Here is a 25502-nt window from a genome sequence, read left to right as displayed (position 1 = left end):
TCACGTGAACCGCACAGACTTGGCACTGGAGTAGGCCCCTGTGACAGAGAGGGGGCACAGAGCTCCAGGGCTGATGGTCAAACCCCCAAGGCCACGCGTGATGGTGGGACTGAGGTCCCCGCAGACCACACCTCCCTGGGAACGGCTCACACCTGTAGACGAAAACACCAGGTTAGCATGCTCTACTGTTCCAGGTATAACATGAAACAGAATCTTTTAGAACCAATCACTCATTCATTCCTTTGGTGCTTTCAGGGAACAGAAACATGAGTCTTTTTTTAAACTATAGGGTTGGAGGCAGTGCGTTAAACCACTGCCTGTGATGCCAGCATCCCATGGAAGCACTAGTTCAAGTCCTGGTTGCTCCATTTCCAATCCAGCTATCTGTTAATGCACCTGGAAAGATGGCAGCAGATGGCCCAAGTGCTTGCACCCCTGCACTCATATGGAAGATCCAGGTGGAGTTCTGGGCTTCGGGCTTTGACCTGGCCCCCCCCACCCTTGCCATTTGAGGAGCGAACCAGCAGATGGAAGATATGTGTAGTGTGTGTGTGTGTGTGTGTGTGTGTGTGTGTGTGTGTGTGTGTGTACTCCTTTTATTCCTCTTCTCTCTCTCTCTCCCTCTCTCTCTCTCTCTCTCTCTCTCTTTCTCTCTCTGTCCCTCTGATAACCACTTTTAAAATAAAATAATCTTTTAAAGAAAGAGAGAGAGAAAAAGTAGAGGCTATCCCAAACCCATTACCACATTCTTCTTACAGGAGTATGGTTAACAAACCGGACACTTGGGGCAGACTAATGCTTGGATGTGTGGTTTGCACCACCTCCGAGCAAACACTTCTGGATCCCATTAGAAGAAATCACCTAGAACTATGGTGCATGGGACAGAGAGAGGAGCAGGTGAGTCAGAAGCAGGCATCTAGCCCCAGGACTGTGCATCCCACCGTGACTCAAGAAAAAGGGACTCAAGTTGCCTGTAGAAGTCGCAAGTGAGTACAAAAAAAAAAAAATGCATTTAACTGAAAACTTGGGACGATCTGAGCCATGTTCTGTGCGTCACTGACTGGTTCAATCTTTAACAAATGAGGGGGTCATAACCCACCACACAAGTTCCATGAAAGTCCTGGATGCATCCATTTAGGAGCCCAGGATTTGGGGCCAAGCATTTGTACACATCCCAGAGACTTCGATTCTGGTGTCCACTCTCTCAGCACCCCAAAGACAGAGCCCAGACCCCAGGTGGATGGCAGCTGATGCTGAGATGACTGACACTGAGAAAGCCAGATGCACAAGAACCCAACTTACAGATGTTGACGGAGCCAAGGCCTTCACATAACCTGCAGGGAAGAGAAAGGAGGTGAAGTTCAGAACCAGGTCCCTGGGCATCAGGAGGAGGCAACAGTGGCAGCAGCTGGCTTTATGCCTGGGGCATGCAGTGTCCTGAGGCTTGGCCTTGCTGGTGGGTCCCAAAGGGACAGGGTTGTGTCAGATGGCAGGATCCACAAGGGCACTCAGTGCCTTTGGAACCTCATGGACTTAACCAACCTAGCTGAGCAGGGCAGAACACATGGCAGGGCATGCGGGTTCTGGCTGGGTCACACCCAGTCCCTTAAGAGAAGATGGGAGTGCCTGGGGCCACCCAGAGAAAAGCTCCAAATGAGTGATTCAGAGCTCATCTCCTCTTGAATATTTCCCATATTTCACACCATCGTAAAGACAACAAATGGTTAAGTCACGGACCCCAGTGTATTCTCACCATGACAATATCCTCCATCCTGCTCACCACATCCAGTAAAAACTCATGCACCCCTCGCAACAGACTGAAGATATGGGGTTCTGGCTACCTCGGGGTTATGGCTAAGGATACTCAGTTAGTAAAGAGGTCCCCTTGGTGGGGCTGGTGTTGGTGCGTAACTGGAAGCTTGCAACACTAGCTTCCCTTATGGGTGCTGGTTCATGGCCTGGCTGCTCCACTTCCCTTCCAGTTTCCTGCTTGTGGCCTGGGAATACAGCAGAACATGACTCTCTTCAAGACCCTGTACCCAGAATGAGAGACCCAAAAGAAGCTCCCGCCTTTGGATTGGCTCAGATGTAGACATTGTAGCTATTTGAAGAGTGAACAGTAGATGGAGGATCTCTCTCTCTCTCTCTCTCTGCTTCTCAAATTAATAAAACTAATATTTTTAAAGAAAAACACACCCTATTTTTAAAGAGGTCCCATTGCTAAGAAATGGCAAAACTGGGACTTGAACCCAGAAAATCTGGCTGGCAACCTGGGCTCTTCACCTCCATGCACCACTCCCCAGCCCAGCCAGGTCCCTCCAATGGCACCTAGCTGGGGACAGTGCAGCCACCATACACCACCCCAGCCCTCTGTCCTAAATCCATGATGTTTCTCACCATGCTCACCCCGCTGTCCGCATCTCTTGGCTCAAGCTGGCAGCACAGCCTCAGATGCTTGCCCCAGTCCCACCCTCTACTCTTCTGCTCCTTCTCCAAGCAGCCTCCTGACAGCCACCTGCTGGTTCCTTTTGCATCTGTCCTTGTCACCTGCGAGGCAAGTACCCTGCACTGCTGCATCTCGCCACTAGGCACCAGGGTCAGCGGGATTCTGTTCATGTGCTTCCCAAGTCAAGTGGCCCTGAATGGATCTACATACAAGCCCTTGCTCTCCTCTCTGGGACTCTGTTTTGCTGTCTGGAAAATGTGGTGAGGCTAGGATCTTGCCCGGCCTGATCATCCTCTGCCTGGAGGATGTGCCCACTGTTTCTGAAGGCAGAGCTGAGGTCCCCCTTCCCCCACCGTGCCTATGTCTTCACCTGTGCTCCTCGCCCTCCAGCAGGCGGCGGTAGGTGGCGATCTCAATGTCCAGGCCCAGCTTGGAGTTCATCACCTCCTGGTACTCCTTGAGCAGGCAGGCCATGTCCTGCTTGGCCTTCTGCAGGGCCTCCTCCAGCCCTGCCAGCTTGCAGCGGGCGTCGCTCAGGACGGCCTCGCCCTGCTGCTCGGCCTCAGCCACAGCAGCCTCCAGCTTGGCGCGCTGTGAGGAAGGTGGGTAAGGGAAGGAATTTGAAATTAATGTGGCAGGAGATACCCTATCAAGTCATTGTTCCACTTCTATTGAGAATGGGTAGTGTTTGAAACTGCCTTTTTGAATGTCCCACAGTCAGAGCTATGGCATAGTGAGCCACCTGCAATGCCAGCATCCCATTTGGGTACTGGTTCGAGTCCCGACTGCTCTGCTTTTGATCCAGCTTCCTTGCTAATGCATTTAAAGGCAGCAGAAGATAGCACTCAGGTCCTGCTCGCCACGTGGGAGACCCAGAAGGAATTCCGGGCTCCTGGCTTCAGCCTGACCCAATCCTAGCCACTATGGTCATTTGGGAATGCATGAGCAGATGAAAGATTCTCTCTCTCTCTTTCTCTCTCTCTCAATTCTCTAAACCCAAATGAGATGCTGGCATTGCAGGTAGTAACTTAAGTTGCTATGCCATAGCTCTGAATTAAATAAAATTTTTTGTCTGCAAACTATTGTGCTTTATGCCCTCAGCTACGACCCATATCGTGTTACTTGGGTGGCACTCCGTAGAGCAGCCAAGAACTGCAGCACAGAAGGGAGAGCAAGCAAACTGAGCCAGGCAAGGGTCAAGACTCAGCACTGCCGCAGAGGCAGGTCACAAATGGGCAGGGTCAGTGTGCAAAACATTCTATATCTTGTGGACAAAGCAAAATTAAAACCCTACTTAGTGTGTGCACAAAAAATAAAGTTCAGATGAGTTAGAGACCTAAATGTGAGGGGAAAAAAAACACAAAACTATTAGAGAACAAAGATATAAGTGATTGCTTTTTGTATCTTGAAACTTCCTGAGCATCAGTCATGAAACACAGAACTGACAGACTTGGCCACATGTGGGTTAAAGAGATGAATCAATAAAGAACAGCAAATTGGGCCAGTGCCTTGGTTAAGCAGAGTAAGCCTCTGCCTGTGATGTCAGTATCCCACACAGACACTGGTTCTAGTCTCAGTTGCTCCACTTCCAACACAGCTTCCTGCTAAAGTCTGGGAAAGCAGCAGAGGATGGCCCCTGCACCCACGTGGGAAACCCAGAAAAAGCTCCTGGCCCCCAGCTTCGAACTTTCCCAGCTCAGGCCGATATGGCCATCTGGGGAATCAACCAGCATACTCTCATTCATTCTCAACTGTATCTTCTCTCTCTGTTACAAGTCTACCTTTCAAATTAAAATAAACGAATCTTTTTAAAAAGGCCACCAAGCAAAGCCAATAGACAAGATTGAAAGAAGAGTGATCACGATGTGGATAACTGACCATGGGTGATGATCTGGACTGAATGGACCAGGAAATGCTGCGTGTCACCATTGAAGCAGGAAGGGCTCACAATAGAAAACGGGCAGGTGACAGGAACAGGCAATTCTTTAGAAGGGGTGACAGTCCTCCATATGGCTAGTGACTCTATGAGGAGGCATTCGCTATCACCGAAGAACTGAAGAAGTGATAATTAGATAGCAATTAGATGCAAGCTCCATAGGGGTTTGAAAGCATGGTCAGAACAGGTGCTGGGACAGAAGAGTCAGGTGGATGTTCTCCAGCAGCTCACAGCTTCTGCGGTTGGACGGGACACAAGTTGGGTGGGTGGTGGCAGGACCCCCAATGAGGTCAGCATACTCCCCCAGCCCACCTCCTAGACACACACCTGCTGCTTGGCATTCTCCAGATCGGCTGTCAGCCTCTGGATCAGGCGGTTCAGCTCGTTGATCTCCTCTTTGGTTCTGCGGAGGCTCTCGCTCTGCTGGGTCACTGTGGCCTTCATCTCCTCACACTGTGGGTTGGGAGGCAAGTGCTAACTGGCTGGACGGCAAGGCTGCCCTGCACAAGCCACACTCTGCCTGGGGTCTCAACTGTAGCCCCCAGGGACTCCCCAGGTCCACTACTCTCCTCCTTGCCCAATCCTCCAGGTCACCTTGGTCTGGTACCAGGACTCGGCCTCAGCCCGGCTGCGTCTGGCAATCTCGTCATATTGAGCCTTGATATCAGCCACCACAGCATCCATGTTGAACTCCCGGCTGTTGTCCATCTTCACCACCACCGAGGTGTCAGAGATGTGTGAGTGGAGAAGGAAGATTTCCTGCAGGAGGGCAAGCAGCATGCTCAGCTCCATATCCCACACCCATACCCCTCACTCTGCAGGTGATCTCCAAACCAGGTCCCCGAACTGGGCACCTTAGCAAGGAAATTAGACAACAAGAAGTCTGGGGAAAGTGAAGGCATGCAACTTTCCAAGGAAAACCTGGCACAGGATCATGGCATGCAGAAAAGGAGTCAGAATGGGAATATTCCTGACAAATGCCCACATAAGCAAGGCCTATCTGCATATACGGGCACACACTGGGTCATCCCACGGGGGGTCTGAGTTCTCCATGCTAGCTGGAACTGTAGTTAGAGTCCTGGATGAACTCGTTAGGTTTTCACATTATTCACAGTCATAAATTATCTGTCATAGCTCCATTTTAGGTCTTTCTGTGTAGTCAAGGAATGAATCACAGACTTTCAGATCACCTAAGGAAGGGTATCACCCACTTCCTTATCAACATCACCATCATTGGATAGGCACAGAGAGCTCCTATCCTCTGGTTCACTGCCCAAATCCCCTTAGCCACCAGGGTTGGGCCAGGCCAAAATCAGGAGCCTTGGGTACTCAACGTAGGACTCCCATTTGGGGCTGCCAGGAACCCAACTCCTACAATTAGCACAGCTGCACCCCAGTCTGCCACCAGCAGGCAGCTGGAGTCAGGAGGCAGAGCAGAGACCCAAGCCCACGTTCTCTAATATGCAACTGGTGTTTCAACTGCCGTGCTACTTCCTGCTTGAAAGGAAGCCTGAGCAAGAGAAAACCCCCGTCTACTCATAGGAGTGGGAAGCACAGCTATCCCCCTGGAACCCAGAAGCTGGCCAGGGTGCAGCCAACATGCTCCTCCACCTCCTCCTTTGCTTGCTCTTCCAGAAGTGGGGAGAGAGCTACCTCCTCATAGACGCGCCGCAGGAAGCTGATCTCCTCCCTCAGCGCCTCCACATTGGCCTCCAGGTCCGCCTTGCGCAGATAGGCCGCATCAACATCCTGACAGAGACAAGCAACACCGGAGAGAAGGGGAGTGAGCCTTACCCCCTGCCACCGTATCCCGGCCCAGCTCTCTGCCTCAGACCTGACACTGCTCATCCAGTCTGCACTTGCCAAGGCCCAGCGATTGCTCAGGTGTGCACAGGATTCGGACCCCAAATGCATAATGGAAGAGTTTCAACCACAAGACCGTAAGCTAACAGAACCAAGAGGGTGGAATCGATCTAATGGTGTTGTTGAATGGGCAGGTCCCTGGAAAGGGATTGAGACAGTCATTAGGGTGAAGCCTCCACAACTGAATCTGGTGCTTTATTAGGGGAGAAAGAAAGACCGCGGGTGGACAGATAGGCACAGCACACCCTGCCTCTGGTTGTGCAGTGCTCCGCTCTGCACCATGACTGCCAACAACGGGGCTGTACAAGAGACCCAACCAGTGGGGCCGACTGAGCGTTGGCTGTGAACTTCCAGAGCAACAAGCCAAAAATAAACCTCTTTTCTCTGTGATGTAGGCGTCTTGGGCAGTTCATTCTAGTAACAAAATACCCTTGTACTTCTCGCCCTTAATCCTCCAGGTCATTCCAAGAGGGACAGGGTGGTTGGCTCTCTTGCTTCTAACACTACCTCCACACCAGAAACATCAGTGGGACCACCTAGGGAAAGGAAGGGAAAAGAGATCTGATCCCTCTAGGCAAACCCCCGCCCAAAGAGGAGTTCTACTCCCTGTGATGGAGGTCACGCTTCTACTGGCTGATTTGTGGCAACCCATCTTTCCATGGCAGGAGAGTCCTCCAGTTAAAAAAAAAAAAAAAGCAGATGATAAGCACCCTATTTGTCCTGCTTTGTTTCTAATATTTATTTACTGTAGAGAAGGAACGAAACACCAGGACAGACAGAGCTCTCATCCATTGTTTCATTCTCCGAAGGCCCACAACGGCTGGTTTTGGGCCTGAACCAAAGTGGGTCTCTCATGCTTGGGGGTGGAGAGGGAGGCACAACAATGACACAACTCCTTGAGCCATCACTGCTGCCTCCAGAGTGTGCATCAGTAGGAGGTTAGAGCCAGGAGCCAAGAGTGGGATTGAACCCAGGCACCAGGACATCTGAACCGCTAGGTGACCATGAGGTGTTTGTTGAATAGCACTGACATGTATGCAACAAGAGGGACATTGCTAACAGGTTTTCCCCAACCCCTCCAGTTTCACCACAAGGAGACCATGCTGACAACCTCATTAGCAAGCCGAGCACCAAGGGCCCTCCAGCCATCTGGGACAGTGGGGAGAGCCAATATCCACATGAGGCCAAAGCAACTTCAGAAGTGGACATTTCCACTGACCAGGGAGGTAGCTGGAGTCAGAAGGCATCTCCAGGAGGGTTTCTTTTCAACACACTCTGGCTTCTCCCAGCCAAACCAGCCCACCTTCACCTGCTTGGGCTCTTAGTGCCACCAGCAAGTGGACTGATGATGGATCCATAGGAGGATGCCCTGCAGGCGGCCTCCTTCCCCTCACCTTCTTTAGTGTCACAAACTCGTTCTCTGCTGTGGCCCGGGAGGTCAGTTCTTCTTCAAACCTAAGCAGAGAGCACATGAGTAAAACAGCAGCTCCAGGATATGGGGGGGACTGTCCAGCCTGAACCCACGTCAGCCAAAGTCCCTGGATTTCCCTTCAGTTTCTGGGTGCCTTTGTAGATTTCCTGGCTACTGGGGTCACCTCACTGGCATCTGTCCGTCTTGGCTGCAAGTTACTGCAACACCTGAGACCAGTAATTTGCCCACTTTATTCTTAGGTAGAGTCATCCGGTGGGCACTGCGGGAGGACGCTAAGCATGGCCAGCCCTCCACATCTGTGAGTTCAAGCCCCACTTGTGCTGAGCCCATTGAGTAAACCAATCAAGAATGGAAAATGCATCTGCACTGAACATGTACAGGCTTTCAGAATATCACTGCCTAGACAATGGAGTCTAACAGCTGTGCTCACAGCTGTTGATTACACGGTACTGGGTGTTATAAGCCGAACAGGGATGATTCAAAGTATGCGATAAGATGCCTTGAGTTCCTTGTAAAGACTCTACCATCTTGGATAAGGAACTTGAGCCATGTGTGCATTTTGATATCCACAGGGGTCCCTAGATTCCATTCATGCATTGGGCATCAAAGGATGACTCGACCCAGATGCAACAAAATGCAGCAGGTGTGGCCTTTCGGCTTGAAAGCTGCAGAACATGAAGCCCCAGGAAGACAGGCGCTGTGAGGTTCAATTTCCCATCTCCCAACATCCAACATTCCAGAAAGCAAACCACAGCACGGAGGCAGTTCCCCAGCCTTTCTCCCCTAAATGATGAGTGGCCCTACCCCCACCAATGAGATGATCCAGAATTCCCAGAGCACAGTTTTTACAAGTCTGTAACTACAGGGTAATTCCATCTGCGGTAAACTCTCGCTCTCTAATTACCAGCCCCCACAGTCCCAGAGTAGGATGCAGAAATTGACACTTGCACATTGAGAACCCATGTCTGCAATTTGCTTCACCCCCAGGGAAAGAGAAGACCCACTTCCGCGTGCAACCAAAGAGTAAGACTGATGTCCCCAGATCAGAGTTGGAACGAGGGTAATGCCAAAATCACCCTGAGCTCTCTCTGCAAGGGAAAGAGTGTAGACCAGGTCATGGCCAGACCCCACCAACCAGGCCAATGCAAAGAATTTAAGCCAATGTTTGCATAGTGGAAGCCTACAGAGAGCCTGGTGATCTGTAGAGAAAATAAAGAAGGAATCCAGAGCTCATCAGAAAACTTTGTGTGGCGTACGGCATTGACCAGGGCTTCCCTAAGACACCTCTTCCAGAGCTTTCCCTGCCCATTCATTCTACTGGGGTCTGTTCTCCCTGTTGTATTTGGTTCTTGGTTTCTCTCTGTGTGTCTCTATGTGAGTCTGGGATTGGTATGACTGTCCCAGCCCTCCCAGAGAGCAAGTTATTCTCACCACTTCTTCCCAGGAGCCAATTGCAGAACCATTCAATAGGTAGTGAGTCATGGTCCCTTTGGCCTTCGGCCACCTCCACCTCCACAAACCTAAGGTCTATCCTATCCAATATAGCCACCCTCCCAACCCAACCACACTCACTTCTTCTTGTAGCCCTCCAGCACTCCTTGTGCATGGTTGAGCTCCGAGGACAGCCGCCCACTGTCAGCCTCCAGGCACTCGGCCTCCCGCCGCAGTGACTCGATGTAGCCTTCAAACAGCTGTTCTAGGTCGTTCTGACAGCACCGGCGGTTCTGGTAAAACTGCAGCTTGGTCTCTAACAGCTTGTTCTGTTGCTCCAGGAAGCAGACCTGTCATTTAAGGTGGGAAAAAAAAGGTTCCAGGGGAGCCCAGGATGGAGGAAAAAGGGTAGGTGAGTTAAGCACTGTGGCATCTTCTAGAAGTTAAGAACACCCCCGCAGCCAGCCAGCAAAGGAAGAGAGGGCACTCTATTCTGCTCAAAGCCCCAGAGTCCCTGGAAGCAGTTTCTCCCCTGAAAGCCTCCAGTAGCACCTGCAGCCTTGCCAACCCCCTGGTGTTAGCCTCACAGCCAGTCAGATTAAGCTGTTGTGAACAGCTAGGTCCGTGGGTATCAGTACAGCAGCTATCGAAAACGATACCCCCATTTGGTATCTCACACTCTGACTCTGCAGCTCTGGAATTCAGAGGGGATACCCCAAGATCTCTCACTTCCCAACCTTGCCACCAACCAGGCCTCTTTGCCTCCCTCCCTCTCTCTCAGCTACCGTACAACCAAGGCTGCAGGCACACAATAGCCGGGACACACTGGAGTTCCCAGGCTCCCCTAGCAGGCCTACAGGCCCACTTTGTTCAGCCCTGTGTGTTGTTTTATGAACACCTGACCCGTTGCTAGAATATGATCACTGATTGATTACAGGCCTGAGTCTGGGTCTCTCCAACCTTAAGGACAAATCAGAAGCTCTGGCGAAGTCAAGTGGGTGGCTTGCAGGTGAGCCACGACCCCTGGTTCTCCTCTGCGGAGGCTGGTGTCTCGTTCGGATTCATTCCCATGGCTACCAAGCCCCTGTGGTCTCCAGCTCTAAAGTAGGCAATATTTCTTTCTTCTCAAGCCTTAAGCTCTAGACAACATAAGCCAACTCCAAAGAGGAGAACAAACCAAACCTCTCAATTGTCCATGCTGGCCACAAGAGAAGCCCAAACCCCAGTTACCCAAACGGTGTCTGCCTTGAGTGTAGACCCTCAGGCCAGACAGGGGCAACCCCAGCCACAGATTACTGCAGGATCTAACTCACCACATCCGTATAGTTACAACCAGGAGCATGCCCACAGGGAAAGAAGGATGCTGGAGCCTGGCAGGTGGCCACCAGCACCCATGGGGGAGGGGACAACTGCAGGTGCAGTATGTGCATCTCTCAACTCTGACAGCAGCGTTCCAAAGCCAAGTGCCAAGATGCCTCGGAATCTGTGTATCTGAAACCCTCACTGTGCTTTGGGGCCTATTGAGAAAAAACCCCTCTCAAGGCAGATGCAGCTCCCAGGCACAGCACACAGGTGTTTGCATGGTAACCCCTCCCCACATGTCTCCGGGGTGTTCCTAAGCACTGAGCACCCACATGCACAGCCTACAGTTGATTGGGGACAGATGTGCAGTGCTGTGGCTGGTGGACATGTCTGTTTCTAAGGGCAGCATGGTCTGAGAATCTAGCACTCGCCCACCCACCAGGAACCTGGCTCCTGTGTTCCTGACCCAGTTCCTGGGCAGAGCCCCAACACACAGCCCTGGGAGACAAGCCCATCTGCCTTTGGACTCAATCCTCCCCCCCAAAAAAAGACTATAAGCCCTCGGAGGGTACATCATCCTTGGGTCAAAGGACACCAGAGCTATGCCTAAACGAAAGGAGTCAGGGACAGCAACATCAAAAGAGTGAAGTTCAGTAGCCTCTTCCAGGACCCCATTAAAGCTCTCAGCTCGCTGCAGCACTGTTGGAAATGGAGGGTGCCTCAGGCAGAAGTTCCCAGAACCCACAGCCTTCCCTCATCATCCTCTCCAAGGACAAGGGGCAAAGGAACCCCTGACTTCTCCCCAGGGCTGCCAGACCCTCTCCAAGGAAGCCCAGAGGGCATCTCACACACAAGTGCCCAACTGCTGTTGCTGGGCAAGGAAGGTCCCCAAGGTGGGCCCACAGACAACCCCTGACATAGGCAAGCTTCGGCCATCACCCGACATAGCAACATCAGAAAACCAGGACCAAGTCAGCTGTGTTCTCCAGCTCAGTAACAAGAGAACTTGAACCTGAGCAGTCATCAGGTTCCAAGCTCTTTGCCCCTTCTAAGCCAGAGCCCCAAGCCCACCTTGTGAATGAAGGCAGCAAACTTGTTGTTCAAACACTTGATCTGTTCCTTCTCTTCACGCTTCACACACTGCGCATTGGGGTCGATGCCCAGGTTGAGGGGTGTCAGCAGGCTCTCATTGACCGTGACGGCAGTAATGCAGAGGGTGCCGGACCCACCGAGACCCCCTGCTCGGTAACCAAAGCTGCCCCTGCTATGGTGGAGGGGCCGTTTGCAACTCCCAGCCATCCTCGGCGACCCCGCCGCACACAGGCTCCGGCTGCCAAACACCCCAAGGTGCCTATAGCCAAGCAACCCAGGGGAGCTGCTATGAAAAGTCCCAACATTGAGGCAGCCATGAGCCCCTGGTTTGGGCACCACCACGGCCGAGTAGGAGCTGAAGTTCCTGACCATGCTGCCGCCACCACCAGGATTAACGCAGAAGGAGCGGCTGGCCATGCGGCTTCGAGGATTGGTGAGTGACAAGTGTCGTGCGGGGACCCATCAGTGCTCCTGCCTTTTATCAGGGCAAGGACAGGCCCCCATCTGGCAACATGAAAGGCAGGAGGAAGTCATTAACACCATTTATGAGCGTGAGACTCACCCCGCTCCCCTTCACTCTCCACTCACCCTTTCACCCCCCACCCCAACCTCGAGACAAAGCCAGATGGAGAGGAAAGCTGAAACTTGAACCTGTTAATGGGCAGGTCAAGGAGATCTTGCATCATAGGGTACCTGCCCATTGCCACCTGGACCTCAGGCCTGCACCCAGCTATTAAGCCCCCAAACCATGCCCATGAACCCTTATGAAAAGCAAAGGGATCATCACCCTCAGGCAGGCTGGGACTTGACCTTGTACATTCTGGAGACAGAAGGGCCCTAGGTCCCATGTGCATGACCCCCATCAAGCCTTGCCCTGTGACATCCTCACCTTAGCCCGGGTCAGTGGTTGTGCTGCTCCCTTAAAGACAGAAAGCCTATCTGTGTGCCCTTTTTTCCACCCCACTGTGGTGACAAGCACCTGTTAGGGCCTGGGGAAAAGCCTCAGACACATTGAATGGCAACTCACAACAGAAACTGGACCTGGCCTGCAGGTTTTCTACCGGCCCTCCACTCTGTGCCAGCCCGAGGGAGCTGAGGGAGCTGTGCCTGGGAGGACGTAGCTTCCCATGGCAGGTAACGACTGAAATGCCACACGCAGAGAGAAGAAATGACATAGACAGTTTGTCCTTAAAGAATCCAGGTTTCGCTGAATCCAGGCAGGACAAGGACAGGCCCCTGCCAGGGAGAGATAGGGGTGTGCGGCTGGCTTGCTAGGAGGGTCACAGCAGAGCCAGTCCAAAGCCAGGTACCAGATTTGGTGGGGAGATCCAGGCAGGACCAGGGGGGCAGGCATGGAGTCACCAGCCACTGTAATATACTGTGAATCCATGAGACACATCCTCCTTGCAGCCAAGGCCAGGGGCTACTCGTCCTTGCTCCCCACTCATCTTGCAAGACACTTGGGACACACCAGAGCAGGTTAGAGGTGAGAAGCAGTGGGACAGCACCTGGCCCTTGGAGCATCACTGTGATGAAACCAGCCATGCACACAGCCCTTGGTCCATACATGGAGCCAGAGTGAACACGTTAGTCTCCAGAATTCTCTCTCCAAGAGATAGGCTTGAAGAAGAAACACAAGGAAAGAAAAAATACAGCAAGAGAGTGAGGGTCTCCTCTCTCTCAATCTCTCTCTCTCTCTCTCTCTCTCTCTCTCTCTCTCTCACACACACACACACACACACACACACACGCTTGTGCACATGCACATGGACACATTCATGTTCACATATATCTCAGTCCAGTGGGGACTGTAGCAGTGAGTATAAGAGGGACTGGAGAGGTGAGATTGAAAGGACCCAGGGCCCAGCCCAGTGACCGAGCAGCGACTAAAGTCCTCACCTTGAACGAGCCAGGATCCCATATGGTCACCTGTTCTAATCCAGGTGGTCCCATTTTCCATCCAACTCCCTACTTGTGGCCTGGGAAAGCATTCGAGGACTGCCCAAAGCCTTGTAACCCTGCACCTGTGTGGGAGACCCAGAAGTTGCTCATGTCTCCTGGCTTCAGATTGGCTTAGCATCAGCCATTGCGGTCACTTGGGGAGTGAATCATTGGACGGAAGATCTTCCTCTCTGTCTCTCCCCCTCGATAGATAGATAGATAGATAGATAGAAAAAGAACAAGTAGAACCTAGGCGCCCCATGGAGCACAGGTGTGAGATGATGCTTTTGCTTCTGCATGTAGGGTACTGAGCTCTAAATATGTCCCGAGTCAGCAGGAAGCCTGGGAGCTGCCCACTCCAAAGGCCATAACACATGTTTCTGTGGCCACATATTCAGCTAGCCTCTCACAGTGGCACAAGTGCCACACGAGCCCTACATGGCAGGAAAAGAACTGAGAAGCCAGAGCGGGCAGGCTGCTCTCCAGGGATCGCCCTAGCTGAGGAAGCAAAACCAAATCCACATCCGGTGCTCCGGAGGAGGCCCCTGCAGCTAGAATTTTACTGAATACCTGCTATCTGCCTGCACTTTCCACAAGCTCAGAATGTATCAGCAAACCATGCAAAGACAACAGGTCAGGGGGGAGAAAGGCAGGATTAAGCAAACAAGTAAATATTACAAGCGATGGTGATACACAAAGCAAGAAAATAAGTCGACACGGGAAAATCAGGAGAGCTGGGAGACGTGTAGGGTAGAATTCGGTAGGGCGACCAGAGGAGGTCGTGTGGGGCAAGGTTTTGAGGAGGTGAGGTGACATGACATGGTGAAGGGAGGGATAAATTGATGGAGGGATGGATGGCTGGAGAGAGGGATGGATGGCTGGATGATTGAGGGACAGATGGATAGATGATAGATGAATGGATGGATGAGAGATATACGTGGATGGGCGGATGTACAGGGAGATGGGTGGATGGTTGGATAAATGCATGGATGTATGGACAAATGGCAGATATATTGATGGGTGGGTGGGTGAAGGGATGGATGAATGGACGGGCAGATGGAAGAATTCATGAATGAATGGCAGACATAAGGATGAGTAAATGGGTGAACCAACAGACGGTTGAGTGTGTGCGTGAATGGCACATACATAGATGCTGGATGAACAGACAGACAGATAGTGACCTTGACACGGCCACAAACAGATGCATGTCCTTTCATGTGTTCTCAGCACTGTATATGGAGATCAACAGGCCTCCCCCTTTCCCCAGGCCCCTCCCCCACACATTGATTTCCCCTCTAGTTTTACAGTGGATGTTCTTCATGAACAGTCGCAGTCCATCATGTTGTTGTTGAAGTGTTTCCCACCAATGTAGGCATGGACATTGTCAGGGAGTCCATCATCTTAGTGTTAGGATAGTTTCGATTCTCTCACTAGGAGTCCATCTCTGGTCTGTATACATAGAGATATACACAGCACTTTGTCTCCATATCTGAATGCATCCACCTCTGCTACACTTCCATTATATATCCCCTCACTCACAAAATCAGTGAGCACAGTCCAAATCGGAGTGAAAATTAGAAGTTTCCATCAACGTGAAGTTAACAAGAATGGTGAAAACAGGAGATTTTCTGACTATAGAGGGGTTCTGAACATCAATAGATGCATAGCAAGTTCTTGCTTATACATTCAGACATTCCATGGGTTTGTTATTGTGAAAGAAATGTCTTCATCAGAAAATAAAGCTGCTTTGGATTGCCAGTAAGACAGAGGCAAAAGGTTTTAAAAACGGTGAATGTATATTCAAATGTGTGCTTGCCTTCTGCGCACACAGAATCAGTTGCTACACACAAATTCACATTCCTTTTAAAATTTACATTATCATGTTGATTACATTACACAAATACACAAATTCACAATTAAAACCGTCTTCACATGATTGACAACAATCAGTGCACATTAGGGGCTCATCAACGACCCAACTACAACAAGTTTTACTTTCAGAAGTCCTCTTTCACCCAACTGAAACAAAGGACAACTTAAATAAGCCTCAAAGGCTACTCAATCCACTAGCCTAGGCTTTTGTTTTTAAAAATAAAACTAATTTCACTAACATTTACTTAAAACTTGGCTTCAGCTTGGAGGGCATCAGGTAATGACTTAAGATACATGGGGAAGAAATTGTAGGCCTTCTTCCTATCCCTTTAAGAATTTCTTTATCTGAAAGGCAGAGTTAGAGAGAGAGAAAGAGAGACAAAGAAAGAGAGAAGCTTCCATCTGCTGGTTCACTCCCTAGCTGGCCACAACAGCCAGGCCAAGCCAGGAGCTTCGTCGGGTCTCCCAACATCCTATGCTTCACCTGCTAGACTATGACAATGGCCACAGGGTCCTTAAGTCCTTTAGCAAACTCAAGCTCAGGAATTGTCGGACAAGTCGCTGTGTGGGTATATCATAGAGAAACGCTTCCACCGCGGTATGCTCATAGGTTGGGAAGGCTGCGCATAGCATACTGGACTTCTGAGCTCAGTGTGTTATCAAAGGGGTATATGAGGAGGCCAACCTGGTATGATCTGTGATGGGGTAGCGGCGAGGTCAGACACAATCAGGGCTCGTGAAAATCACCACATCCAGGACTCATCTGAGAAACACCGGGCATGGAAGGCCTGGGAGTGGGATAGGCGCATCTGGGCCTCACATGAGGCAGGGGTCTCAGTTCCAGAACTCCTTTCCAATGTGGATGCTGCCAGCCTCAGAGCCAGCATGGGAGGACAGCAGGGCTAAGGGACAGTTGGAGCCTCAAGGAGGGGACAGCAGGGACACTGCAGACCCCCATTCCATGCATCCTGCCCTCCCTGTCTCACCCCTCATCCCCATCCAGAACCCAAGTGTCCTGCTGTCCTTACCTTCTGGGCCCTTACCTCACCCTACATTGGGCACGTGCATTTTGGGCACTTGTGGCCTCTGAAATCTGGCCACTCCAGAAACTTGATCCAGTGCAGTTACCCCAGGTCCAGTTGCATTCCTAGGTACCACTGGCAACACCCAACTCCTTTAGACCACCACAGAGGCAGCTGTGGGGACCACAGATCAGTGCTGGAGACCATGCCTGTACCAGCGACCTCCAGAATTACTCGTATTTATACTATGGATTCATTGCCCACTTTTTGAGATCATGGTTACTTCTCATGTTTTTTAACTGCTGTTCTAGAGTACAACATGACTTATGCACCATGGCCACAGCAACACGGTATCCTATATTCATCTATGCACTATTACTATCTAATACTGTGTATCCTGTATTTGTTGATGCACTATCACTCACTCTCTGGGAATATTCGCACCTTCCTGTGTGCTCCCATTGCTGGTCATGTCCTTTGGTGTTCAACTTGAAGAGCTCACTTTAGCTCTTCCTGGTCAGTTTTGCTGGATATAGTACTCTTGGTTGAGATTTTGTCTTTCCATACTTTGAACCTATTACCTTCCTCTTTTTTGACTCACCAGGTTTTGGGGAGGAGGTGGGCATTTTCTTGTATACGAAGAATTACTGATATCTGGCCACTTTTAGCCTTACCTGTCCCTGTTGATGATTCCACCACACTCTGCCTCCCTGCGGATTACTGCAGATTTTACTGTTAGGGAGTACTTTGGTGTCATCCACCTGAAAGTTTGTTTTCTCCCCCTGCCTCATGCTTGAGAGTTTCCAGCCATTCTTATTTTATGTCTTCTACTTTCTCCCATTTCCTTTTTCCTCTTCTTCTGGAACTACCATAATGCATGTATGGGCTTGCTACTGATGGCGTCCCTTGAATACAACAAGTGTTCCTAATATTGTGTTTTTCTTTTTCCTTTGCGATCCTCCCTGCCCCAGTTTGAGAAGGCTCTGGGTCCTGAACTTACAGAGACGGTTAGAGCTCAAAATCATTAGCCAATGGGACTAAGAGAGTGGAATGTTAATCCAATCATGCTGCCCATGGACCTGGCCCAGAGAGAAGTCACAGGTGGCTGGGGGCGTGTCCATGGGAGGGAGTTCCTGCAAGAAGACAGGACACAGCAGCCATTCCCTACAAGAGCACAGGACACATCAGCCACTCATTCTGCTTTCCAGCTCACTTTGCAGTCCCCCCACCACTTGTCTCTGCCACGACCTTCTGGTCTCATCAGACAGTCAGGCACACAACTGGGGCTGGGACTGTGAACCTCCAAAACCATGGTTCAAAACGAACCCCCAAACTGCAGGAATAGCTTCTCTTGGGTGTTTTGTTATAGTACTTCATGGACAGGCTCGTTACAAGCTTGCTACTTTTCCTACTTGACCAAATTGGCTGCTGTAGCTCTCCACTGAGTGTTTTACTTCAGTCAGTATGTTCTTCAACTCCAAGATGTCTGGTTTATATATATATATATTGGTTACATTGCATTATGTGACACTGTCTCATAGGCTCTGGGATTCCCCCAACCCCTCCCCATACCCTCCTCCCATGGTGAGTGGCAGATTTGACTCCAAAATCTTTAGGCAGGAAGGCCAATGCCAAGGTTTACAGGCACGTGAGCCTGGTATCTGGATCCACAAACTGGCAAGCTTAGTGTCAGAATCTGGTATCCCCTGGTGGACCCGGTGCCAGCGTCCGTGGGCAAGTGGACTTGTTGCCTGGGTCTGTGGCAAAGTGAGAACACTTGGTTCTTCCTTTGTCTTGTTTCTAACCCAAAAGTCCATGTGCAGCTGTGTGTGTGTGTGTGTATTTAAGAAAGAGAGAGACGAAACTGCACTCACATGGGGTTTCGGTGATTGAAGAGGGTGTATTAGTCATTTGAGCCACTGTGCCGGGCCCAGCACTTAGAAATTTGAGCCCTCCCCACACCACTCCGTGCCACTCTGTATGAATCTGCTTTTTAAATAAATATTAATAAATCTTTTTTAAAAGAATCACAGGTTCTCTGCTCTTAGCATCCATATACGGGTGTCTGGTGGGTGATCCAGTAAATGAAACTTCACTCTGCCACATTAAAATCATAAAAGCATCATCTCCATCTGTGACTAGGATGGTTATTTCTGTGTGGATCAACTCCTTTATCGCTTTCCTTTTATCCTCATTGAAACAATACCTTCCAGGGCTAATGTTGTGGTTGAGCAGATTTAGCTGCCACCCACAAGGCCAGCATCCCATATCGGAGTGTCAGTTCGAGTCTGGGCTGCTCTAGATCCAATCCAGCTTCCTGCTAATGCACCAGGGAAAGCAAAGGAAGAAGGTCCACAAGACAGGGCCTTGCACCCATGTGGGAGCTCCAAGATGAAGTTCTAGGCTCCTAGTTGCAACCTGGTCCAGCCCTGGCTATTATAGCCATTTAGGATGTGAACCAGCAAATGGATGATCTCTCTGTATCTCAGTCCCTCTCTCTCTTTCTCTATCTCATTTTCTCTTTTAAACAAATATTTTTAAAAGACTTGCATATGGGCCTTGTGCAGTAGCCTAGGAGCTAAAATCCCTACCTTGTATGCCAGAATCCTATATGGGCTCTAATTCATGTCCCAAATGCTTCACTTCCCATCCAGGTCCCTGCTTGTGGCCTGGGAAAGCAGTCAAGGACGGTCCAAAGCCTTGGGACTCTGCACCCGCATGGGAGACCCGGAAGAGGCTCCTGGCTTCAGATCAGTTCAGCTCTGACCATTGAGGCTACTTGGGTAGTGAACCAGCAGACAGAAGATCTTTCTCACTCTTTCCTTCTCTCTGTATATCTGCCTTTCCAATAAAAATAAATAAACCTTTTTAATTATATATAAATAAAGGCTTGCTTACTTATTTTGCAAGTCAGAGTCACAGAAAAGAAGGGATATACAGAGAAAAATCTTTCAACTACTGATTCACTCCCCAGATGGCCACAGCATCCAGGACTAAGCCAAAATCAGGAGCCAGGAGCGTCATCCAGGTCCCCCACATGAGCAGCAGGGGCCCAAGGATTTGGACCATTTTTCACTGTTTTCCCCAGAGAGCTGAATCAGAGAACTAGATCAGAAGTGGAGCAGCAAGAACACAACACAGCATCCATACAGGATGTTAGTGTCGCAGGTGGCAGCTAGACTTGTTATGCTACCATGCCAGCTTCATAAATACATCTTTTTAAAAACCCACCTCTTGATTTCAAGGCTTCCAAATGCCTTCATCTCATTGAGACTCTTCCTCTCCTTGTATTGAAAGTGTTTCTTCTATATCAAGTGAACTGTCCCCAAGTCGCACTCTTTGTCCCAACAACTTGGGCACATACCTCCCTTTGTCAACATCCCATATTTACTGGTTCATTCCCTGTGTCCATTGGCCCTTGTCAGGATTGACATAAGACCTTCAGCCAGCAGGGATATGAGACAGCCATGAAGCTGAGCAGTGACCCTAGACAGAACACCCACTCAGGGTACCAAGTTGTATAAAAATGCAGGAGAGAAGGCTCAGCATTGCTCTTGACCAGGGTGATTCCACCTCAAAAGTGGCTCCTGCTGGGCTGGCATGGTGGTGCAGTGGATTAAACTGCCGCTTGGGACACACAACCCACAGTGGGGTGCAATTTAAGGCCAAGTTCCCCCACTTTGGATAGGTGGTTGCCAATGTGCACCCTGGCAGGTAGCAGATGATGGCTCAAGTGCTTGGGTCCCTGATGCCCACACAAAAGTCCCAGGTGGAACTTGAAGCTCCTGGCACTGGCCTGGGTTGGCCCCAGTGATTAGGGTTTTTTGGGAAGTGGACCAGTAATTAAAAATCTGTGTGTGTGTGTGTGTGTGTGTGTTGTTCTCCCTTTCAAGTAGATGAAAGTAGATTTTTTTAATTCAAATGAAAGACCGTCTACTTTGCTCAACGGGCCTCATTATCAGGTTCTCAAAGTCAGAGGCCCGGGTCAGGTAGTTCATCTGTACCCACAGGGAGCAGTCCTGTTGGGCAAAGTCTCCTGCCCAGGCTGGCTCAGACTGGCTTGGTCCTGGATAGTCCAATTGGCTGCAGTTACTTGCAGCTCAAATACACATTTCCAACCTCATCTTGCTCATCTATTGCCAGCATCTCATGATGCAATGTTTCCAGAGGGGCCATGATGCAGGGAGAGAAGAACCCTGGGCAGTCAAGGGCACACCGCTGTGCCGGCCCTGGAGAGAAGGATGGTGGCTAAGCAAAGAGACAATTATGGCAGCCCCAGCGGTGTGCCCCCCCCAACCCGGGGTGAAGGAAAGAAGGGAGGGGTGAGCGGAGGCTGCCCACCCTGGCAAGATCTTATCACAGATATGGTTTGGAACTAGGGGTACTGGCTGATGATAAAAGCATACCAACTTTTAGTTCATTTTCCACCTGTCTACATAAACTTACCCCCTGTTTTCTGTACGAGGTGGAGAGAGGGGGCATCCTGCTGCCTCCACCACACCTGATCTCATTCCCTAAACCCCAGAGGGCTCAAATACTACCAAAGCGTGTTTTCCCCTTTGTCCATTTACCCCTCCAGAGGGCAGCTCCACCACATGGCCATACCAAGTCAGTGCAGCACAGCCCCTGGCTCTGAAAAACACTGTCATCCCTTAATTTGCAAGAAGAAGCCTTGCAGAGTGTGAGACAGATCATCAAAAGAAAAAAAAAAACTGGAAGATCTTCGGCCCCAGGGACTGGAAGGGTAAGAGGATGCACCTTTCAGCTTTGCTTCCCATTTCTCATTGACACCAGCAACAGGCTGAGGGTGTCCAGCAGAATCACATCCCGAGAAGAGCTCGGCTTGGATCCTGTGATCCGTTCAGTTCCCAAAGGCAAAGGGACAATGCCTGGCCAAATCCTTCAGTTGGAAGACCACATCGGCTGCGGCCACCGAAGGCCCATCTTTGCCTCTCGTCCTAGGATCTTGGGCTTGGCTCATGCACTTGCCCATCCTTATCCAATGTCTATTAGTGTCTGTACATGCTGGATGGTAGTGACCCCGAGGTGGGCAATAGCCAGTTCCTGCCCCAAGGTGGCGTACAGTCCACTAGCTCAGTCAGAAAATCAGATACCTTATATACAATGTGCTAAGCGTTGGGTCCTCTCAGTAGAGATATACAAAGACTCTGGCTCCATTCAAAGGAAATGGCCCTTGAACCAAAAATAAAGTTCCCAATAAACTGTGTTTCAAAGAGTGGAGGCAAGAGCAGGCACCCCAATCCAGGGATGGTAGCCAATGAAAAGTGGCCAGAATACAGGTGACACAAAGTGGGGTCACAAACACAGGCAGGGCTGGGGCCAGAAAGCCGAGACTTTCTTTTACTGCCAACAAAGAAACAGTGCCATGTGATAAGGACACGTGGGAGTGGGTAGGCTGGGGATGACGGTGATGGGTGAAATAGTGGGTGGGTAGCTGAACGGAGACCAGATCAGCAAAGCAGTAGGATACAGACAGGTTGTGAGTACACAACATGGACACTCCAGTTAGCAAAGCTGCACCATGACACAGAAAGAGGAATGGCAATGACATTGAGAAGGCTGGAACAGAGAAGACGGAAAGAAAAGGGGAAAGGAATACAAGAAATGGCAAAGAGCATGTTGACGTCTTGAATGACGGCTTTCGAGTTGACGCCCAGTGCAAGGGGCCCAAGGGTGCTGTACTCTAAACAGGCAGAATAGACGTCCAGGTTTCATATCTGTGTGTGGGTACCAGAGCTCAGTCCTGGACACGCCCAGTTCAGCAAAGCCCATGGGAAAGCAAGATGGAGAAAACAAGAAAGCACTGCCCTTGTCACGGGCCTGCCAAGCACAGAATGTGATCAGCCAATGTTCTCCAAGTGTGACAGGGTGTTGGGCCATGTTTCATCAACAAACAGTCCAAGCCGCACAAAGACAAACAGAGATCTCCTGCTGCTAGTTAACTCTCCTTAGCTAAGTCAAAACTGGGGCACAGGAACCCCATCTAGGTCACCCATGTGGGTGTCAGGGACTCAGTTGTTAAGCCATCGCCACCACCTCTCAGGGTCTGCATTACAAGAAAGCTGGAGTTGAAAGTGGAGTTGGGACTTGACGCTAGGCCCTCCAACAGCCTCATCACCAATCCGGATCAGTTTTGAGCTGTGTGGACAGGGAATAACTGTGTTTGCCTGAGTGTCCTGTTCCTTCCTAAACCTACCCAGAACACTGGGGCAACCTGGCAGAGGACCCACTCCCTAGCACGTGTCTAGCTGTTATAGCAAAGGGACAGAGCTGGCCAAGGACATCCCACAGGCCGTACATGTGCCCACATAACCGTGGCATTACACAGTCATGACTGGAACAGACCACATCACTTCCCCAGAAAACGTCACAGTAAAAGGACAAGAAAAGGCCACCCTGCCCTGGGCCTGGGACAGAGGAGACCAAGACACGTTCAGTGGGCAGGCTGACGACACTCTCCAAAGATAAGCAAAAGATCTTCCAAAACCTCATGGAAAAATGCATAGATTTATACTTTTTGCACCAAAATAAATGTATCCCTTCTTAGAAATTTTTGTCTATTTATTGGGGATGCAAAAAGATACAAAAAAAAAAGGAGGAGATAATCAGAGTTCTCATCTACTGGGCCACTCACTCAAATACTGCAACATCCCGGGCCAAGTCTGAGGGCTGGGAACTCAGCTCCAGTCTCCCACATGGGTGCCAGGGCCCCCAGCTACTTGAAACATTGCTGCTACCTTCCAGCAACTCCTCAAAGAACAACCTCTGGGTGGACTTAGTCCCAGTTAGGGTCTGCTACCCCCGCATCCCACTTTGAGTGCCTACACTCAATCCCTGGCTCCAGTTCCCAACCCCAGCTTTCCTGCAAGGCAGCCCTGATGGCTCAAGTAGTCAGGTCCCAGACTCCTGCATCAGAGACCCAGATGGGGTTCCTAGTCCCAGCCATTTGGAACATGAACCAACAGAAGGGATCACCCTTGCCCCTATCCCTCTCAACTAAAGAAATAAACAGGAACTTGGGGCTCTGGCTCCATCTTGGCCTTGAGCTGGTTGTGCATTAGGACAGCCATGTGCACCCTCTCTGAGCCTTCTTCCACCTTGTAACAGAAGGGGTTGGCACCAGAATGGATCCTGAGGCCTATCGAGGCTGCACTGTAGCCCCTGGGTCGCTGCATCACTCAATCTACCGCACCGTGCATAATGCACTGGAAGCCAATGTCACCCCAAGAAATATGCCATCCACACAGAAAGGTTTGGGGTCAGACTACACATGTACAATGAAGTGCCACACCCCTGGCCTTCCTGATTCAAGATCTGTAGAGTGTCGCTGCTGTCAATTAGACTCCTGCTTCTAACAAGCTTCTGAACTGAGACCAGCTAAGACAGGAGAGAGCAGAAGAACCTCCAACCAGGACAAAACGTGGACAGGGGAACAGGGTGGGAGACGGAAGCCATGTTTCCGAGGGGCACAGTGTGTGGTGCGGTGCGTAGCCGCCCACAGAGAGGAGACCTCAACTGGCTGCAGGGGCAAACACATTCCCAGTGCACACTTGCACACACGGCCACACCTGGGCATGTGTGAAGAACAGAAGGTAACACGGCTGCTGATGCTGCAGGCCGCAAATATCTGACAGGTAGCAAGCACTTAGCCTCTGCTTGGTGGAGGGCATCACACGGCGAGCAAGCCAGCTAGCCCTGGTCTCCCTTCCACTACCACCAGCATCACAGGGTCCCACCCTTCTCTCCCAATCACCTCCCAAGGACCCCACCTCCTACACCACGAGCAAGTGAATGAGAGGGTCCAGTACCCCATATACGCAATGTGGATGGGGGAGCATAAGGAGAGGAAGGTCAAAACTATAGCAGGGAGCGACTCTGGGTATCTTGCCTCTTGAGAGCAAGGCAGGTGGCAGCTCTTAGATCGCTAGAGAGACAACTTGCGAGGCACACAGCCCATAAGCCAGGGGACCCACGTGATCCCAGTGAGCCACGTGAGAACAAGGGGCGGTTTCCTGTGTGTGGCCTCAGTTTCCCTGCCAAGGCCCAGAACTGAGCACATAACATTGTGCCCACCCCACTCCTCAATCTAACAGAGCACTCTTAGACCCAGCCACACACCCCCTTGTTTGCAGTCACAGACCCAGGCAGTCCTGGGGAACAGCTGAGATGGGGATGGGAAGGATCACAGATTTGCCAGTAACACCCCCAAACTCCACTGCAGGTGAAGTGGGCGCAAATGCCATGAGCCAGCGCAGTGTAGGGGACCTCTGGGGGAGCTGACCACCCCAGGAAGGGCCAGCAGCCAATAGCAGAGGCAGCCCCTGAGCCTGTGACAGTCCCTGCCCCAACACAGTACACGCTGACAGTCCTGAAAGCAAGGTGGACATGTGGAATGAGAGGCTCACAATACTCGCAGCCCCATGGAGTCCAGAGCGGGCCATGCTGCCTCCCTTCCCCGCCCCACAGGAGGAAGCATGACTAGTCAGAACCCCCTCCCTGCTGCCAGGGGTCCCTGCAGGCCAGGACAAGTCCACTGGGTTACTGTACACCCACTCAAGTTCTGAGACCTGCACAACACGCAGATGTCCTGGGCAGAGCAGTCTGGCTGTAAGTCCAGGATCCGCGTGGGCTGCGAATGGAAGAGGCTGACTGTGAGCTGCTGAGAAAGTCTATAGGGGGTCAGACTGGATAAGCCAGAAGGATAAGCCAGAGGATAGAGATGAACCAATCATGCCACATGGCAAGGACCCAGCTCCGAATCTGACACGGGGACCTACTGCATGCCTGAGCCAGATGTGGCTACAGTCCCCTGCCCTTGGTGAACGACACAGACTGGAGGGGCAGGTGGCAGGAGGGACATGGCACTCTCTAGACTCCCCCTCTGCAGTAGAAGTGTTGCCAAGGAGTTTCAGCGGACAAACAGGAAGCAAAGTTGGCCCTAAACACTTGTAATTATCCCTTTCCTGCCTTCTTCCGGGCGCTCTGCCAACTGTACATCCCATTTCACAGACCCAACCCTGGGCTGCAGTCACAGCTCCCCAGGGTTGCCACTGGAGGGTGCCCTTGCCTGCCGTCAGTAGGTATCCCAAGCTGCCATCTGGCAAAGCCCTTTTCCTGCAAGAAATTTCCCCCCACCCCACGCCC

The 25502-nt window shown here is 51.0% G+C and overlaps 1 protein-coding gene across 1 annotated transcript; it reads right to left on the bottom strand.

Moving 5' to 3' along the window:
• On the bottom strand, positions 1-11919 carry LOC121154793 (keratin, type II cuticular Hb5-like). Its single transcript, XM_040977833.1, has 9 exons — positions 11482-11919; positions 9250-9458; positions 7640-7700; positions 6036-6131; positions 4977-5141; positions 4710-4835; positions 2817-3037; positions 1303-1334; positions 1-152 (listed from the first exon to the last, which is right to left on the bottom strand). The coding sequence occupies exons 1-9, from the start codon at positions 11917-11919 to the stop codon at positions 1-3; spliced, it is 1500 nt and encodes a 499-aa protein (XP_040833767.1).
• Positions 11920-25502: the final 13583 nt, after the last annotated feature.

This window comes from Ochotona curzoniae, unplaced genomic scaffold, assembly GCF_017591425.1.
Source record: "Ochotona curzoniae isolate NIBS_2020 unplaced genomic scaffold, NIBS_Ocur_1.0 contig_1014, whole genome shotgun sequence".
NCBI classification, from domain to species: domain Eukaryota; kingdom Metazoa; phylum Chordata; class Mammalia; order Lagomorpha; family Ochotonidae; genus Ochotona; species Ochotona curzoniae.
The sequence above is the reverse complement of the archived record's forward strand: the minus strand, read 5'-3'. Positions and strand labels throughout refer to the sequence as shown.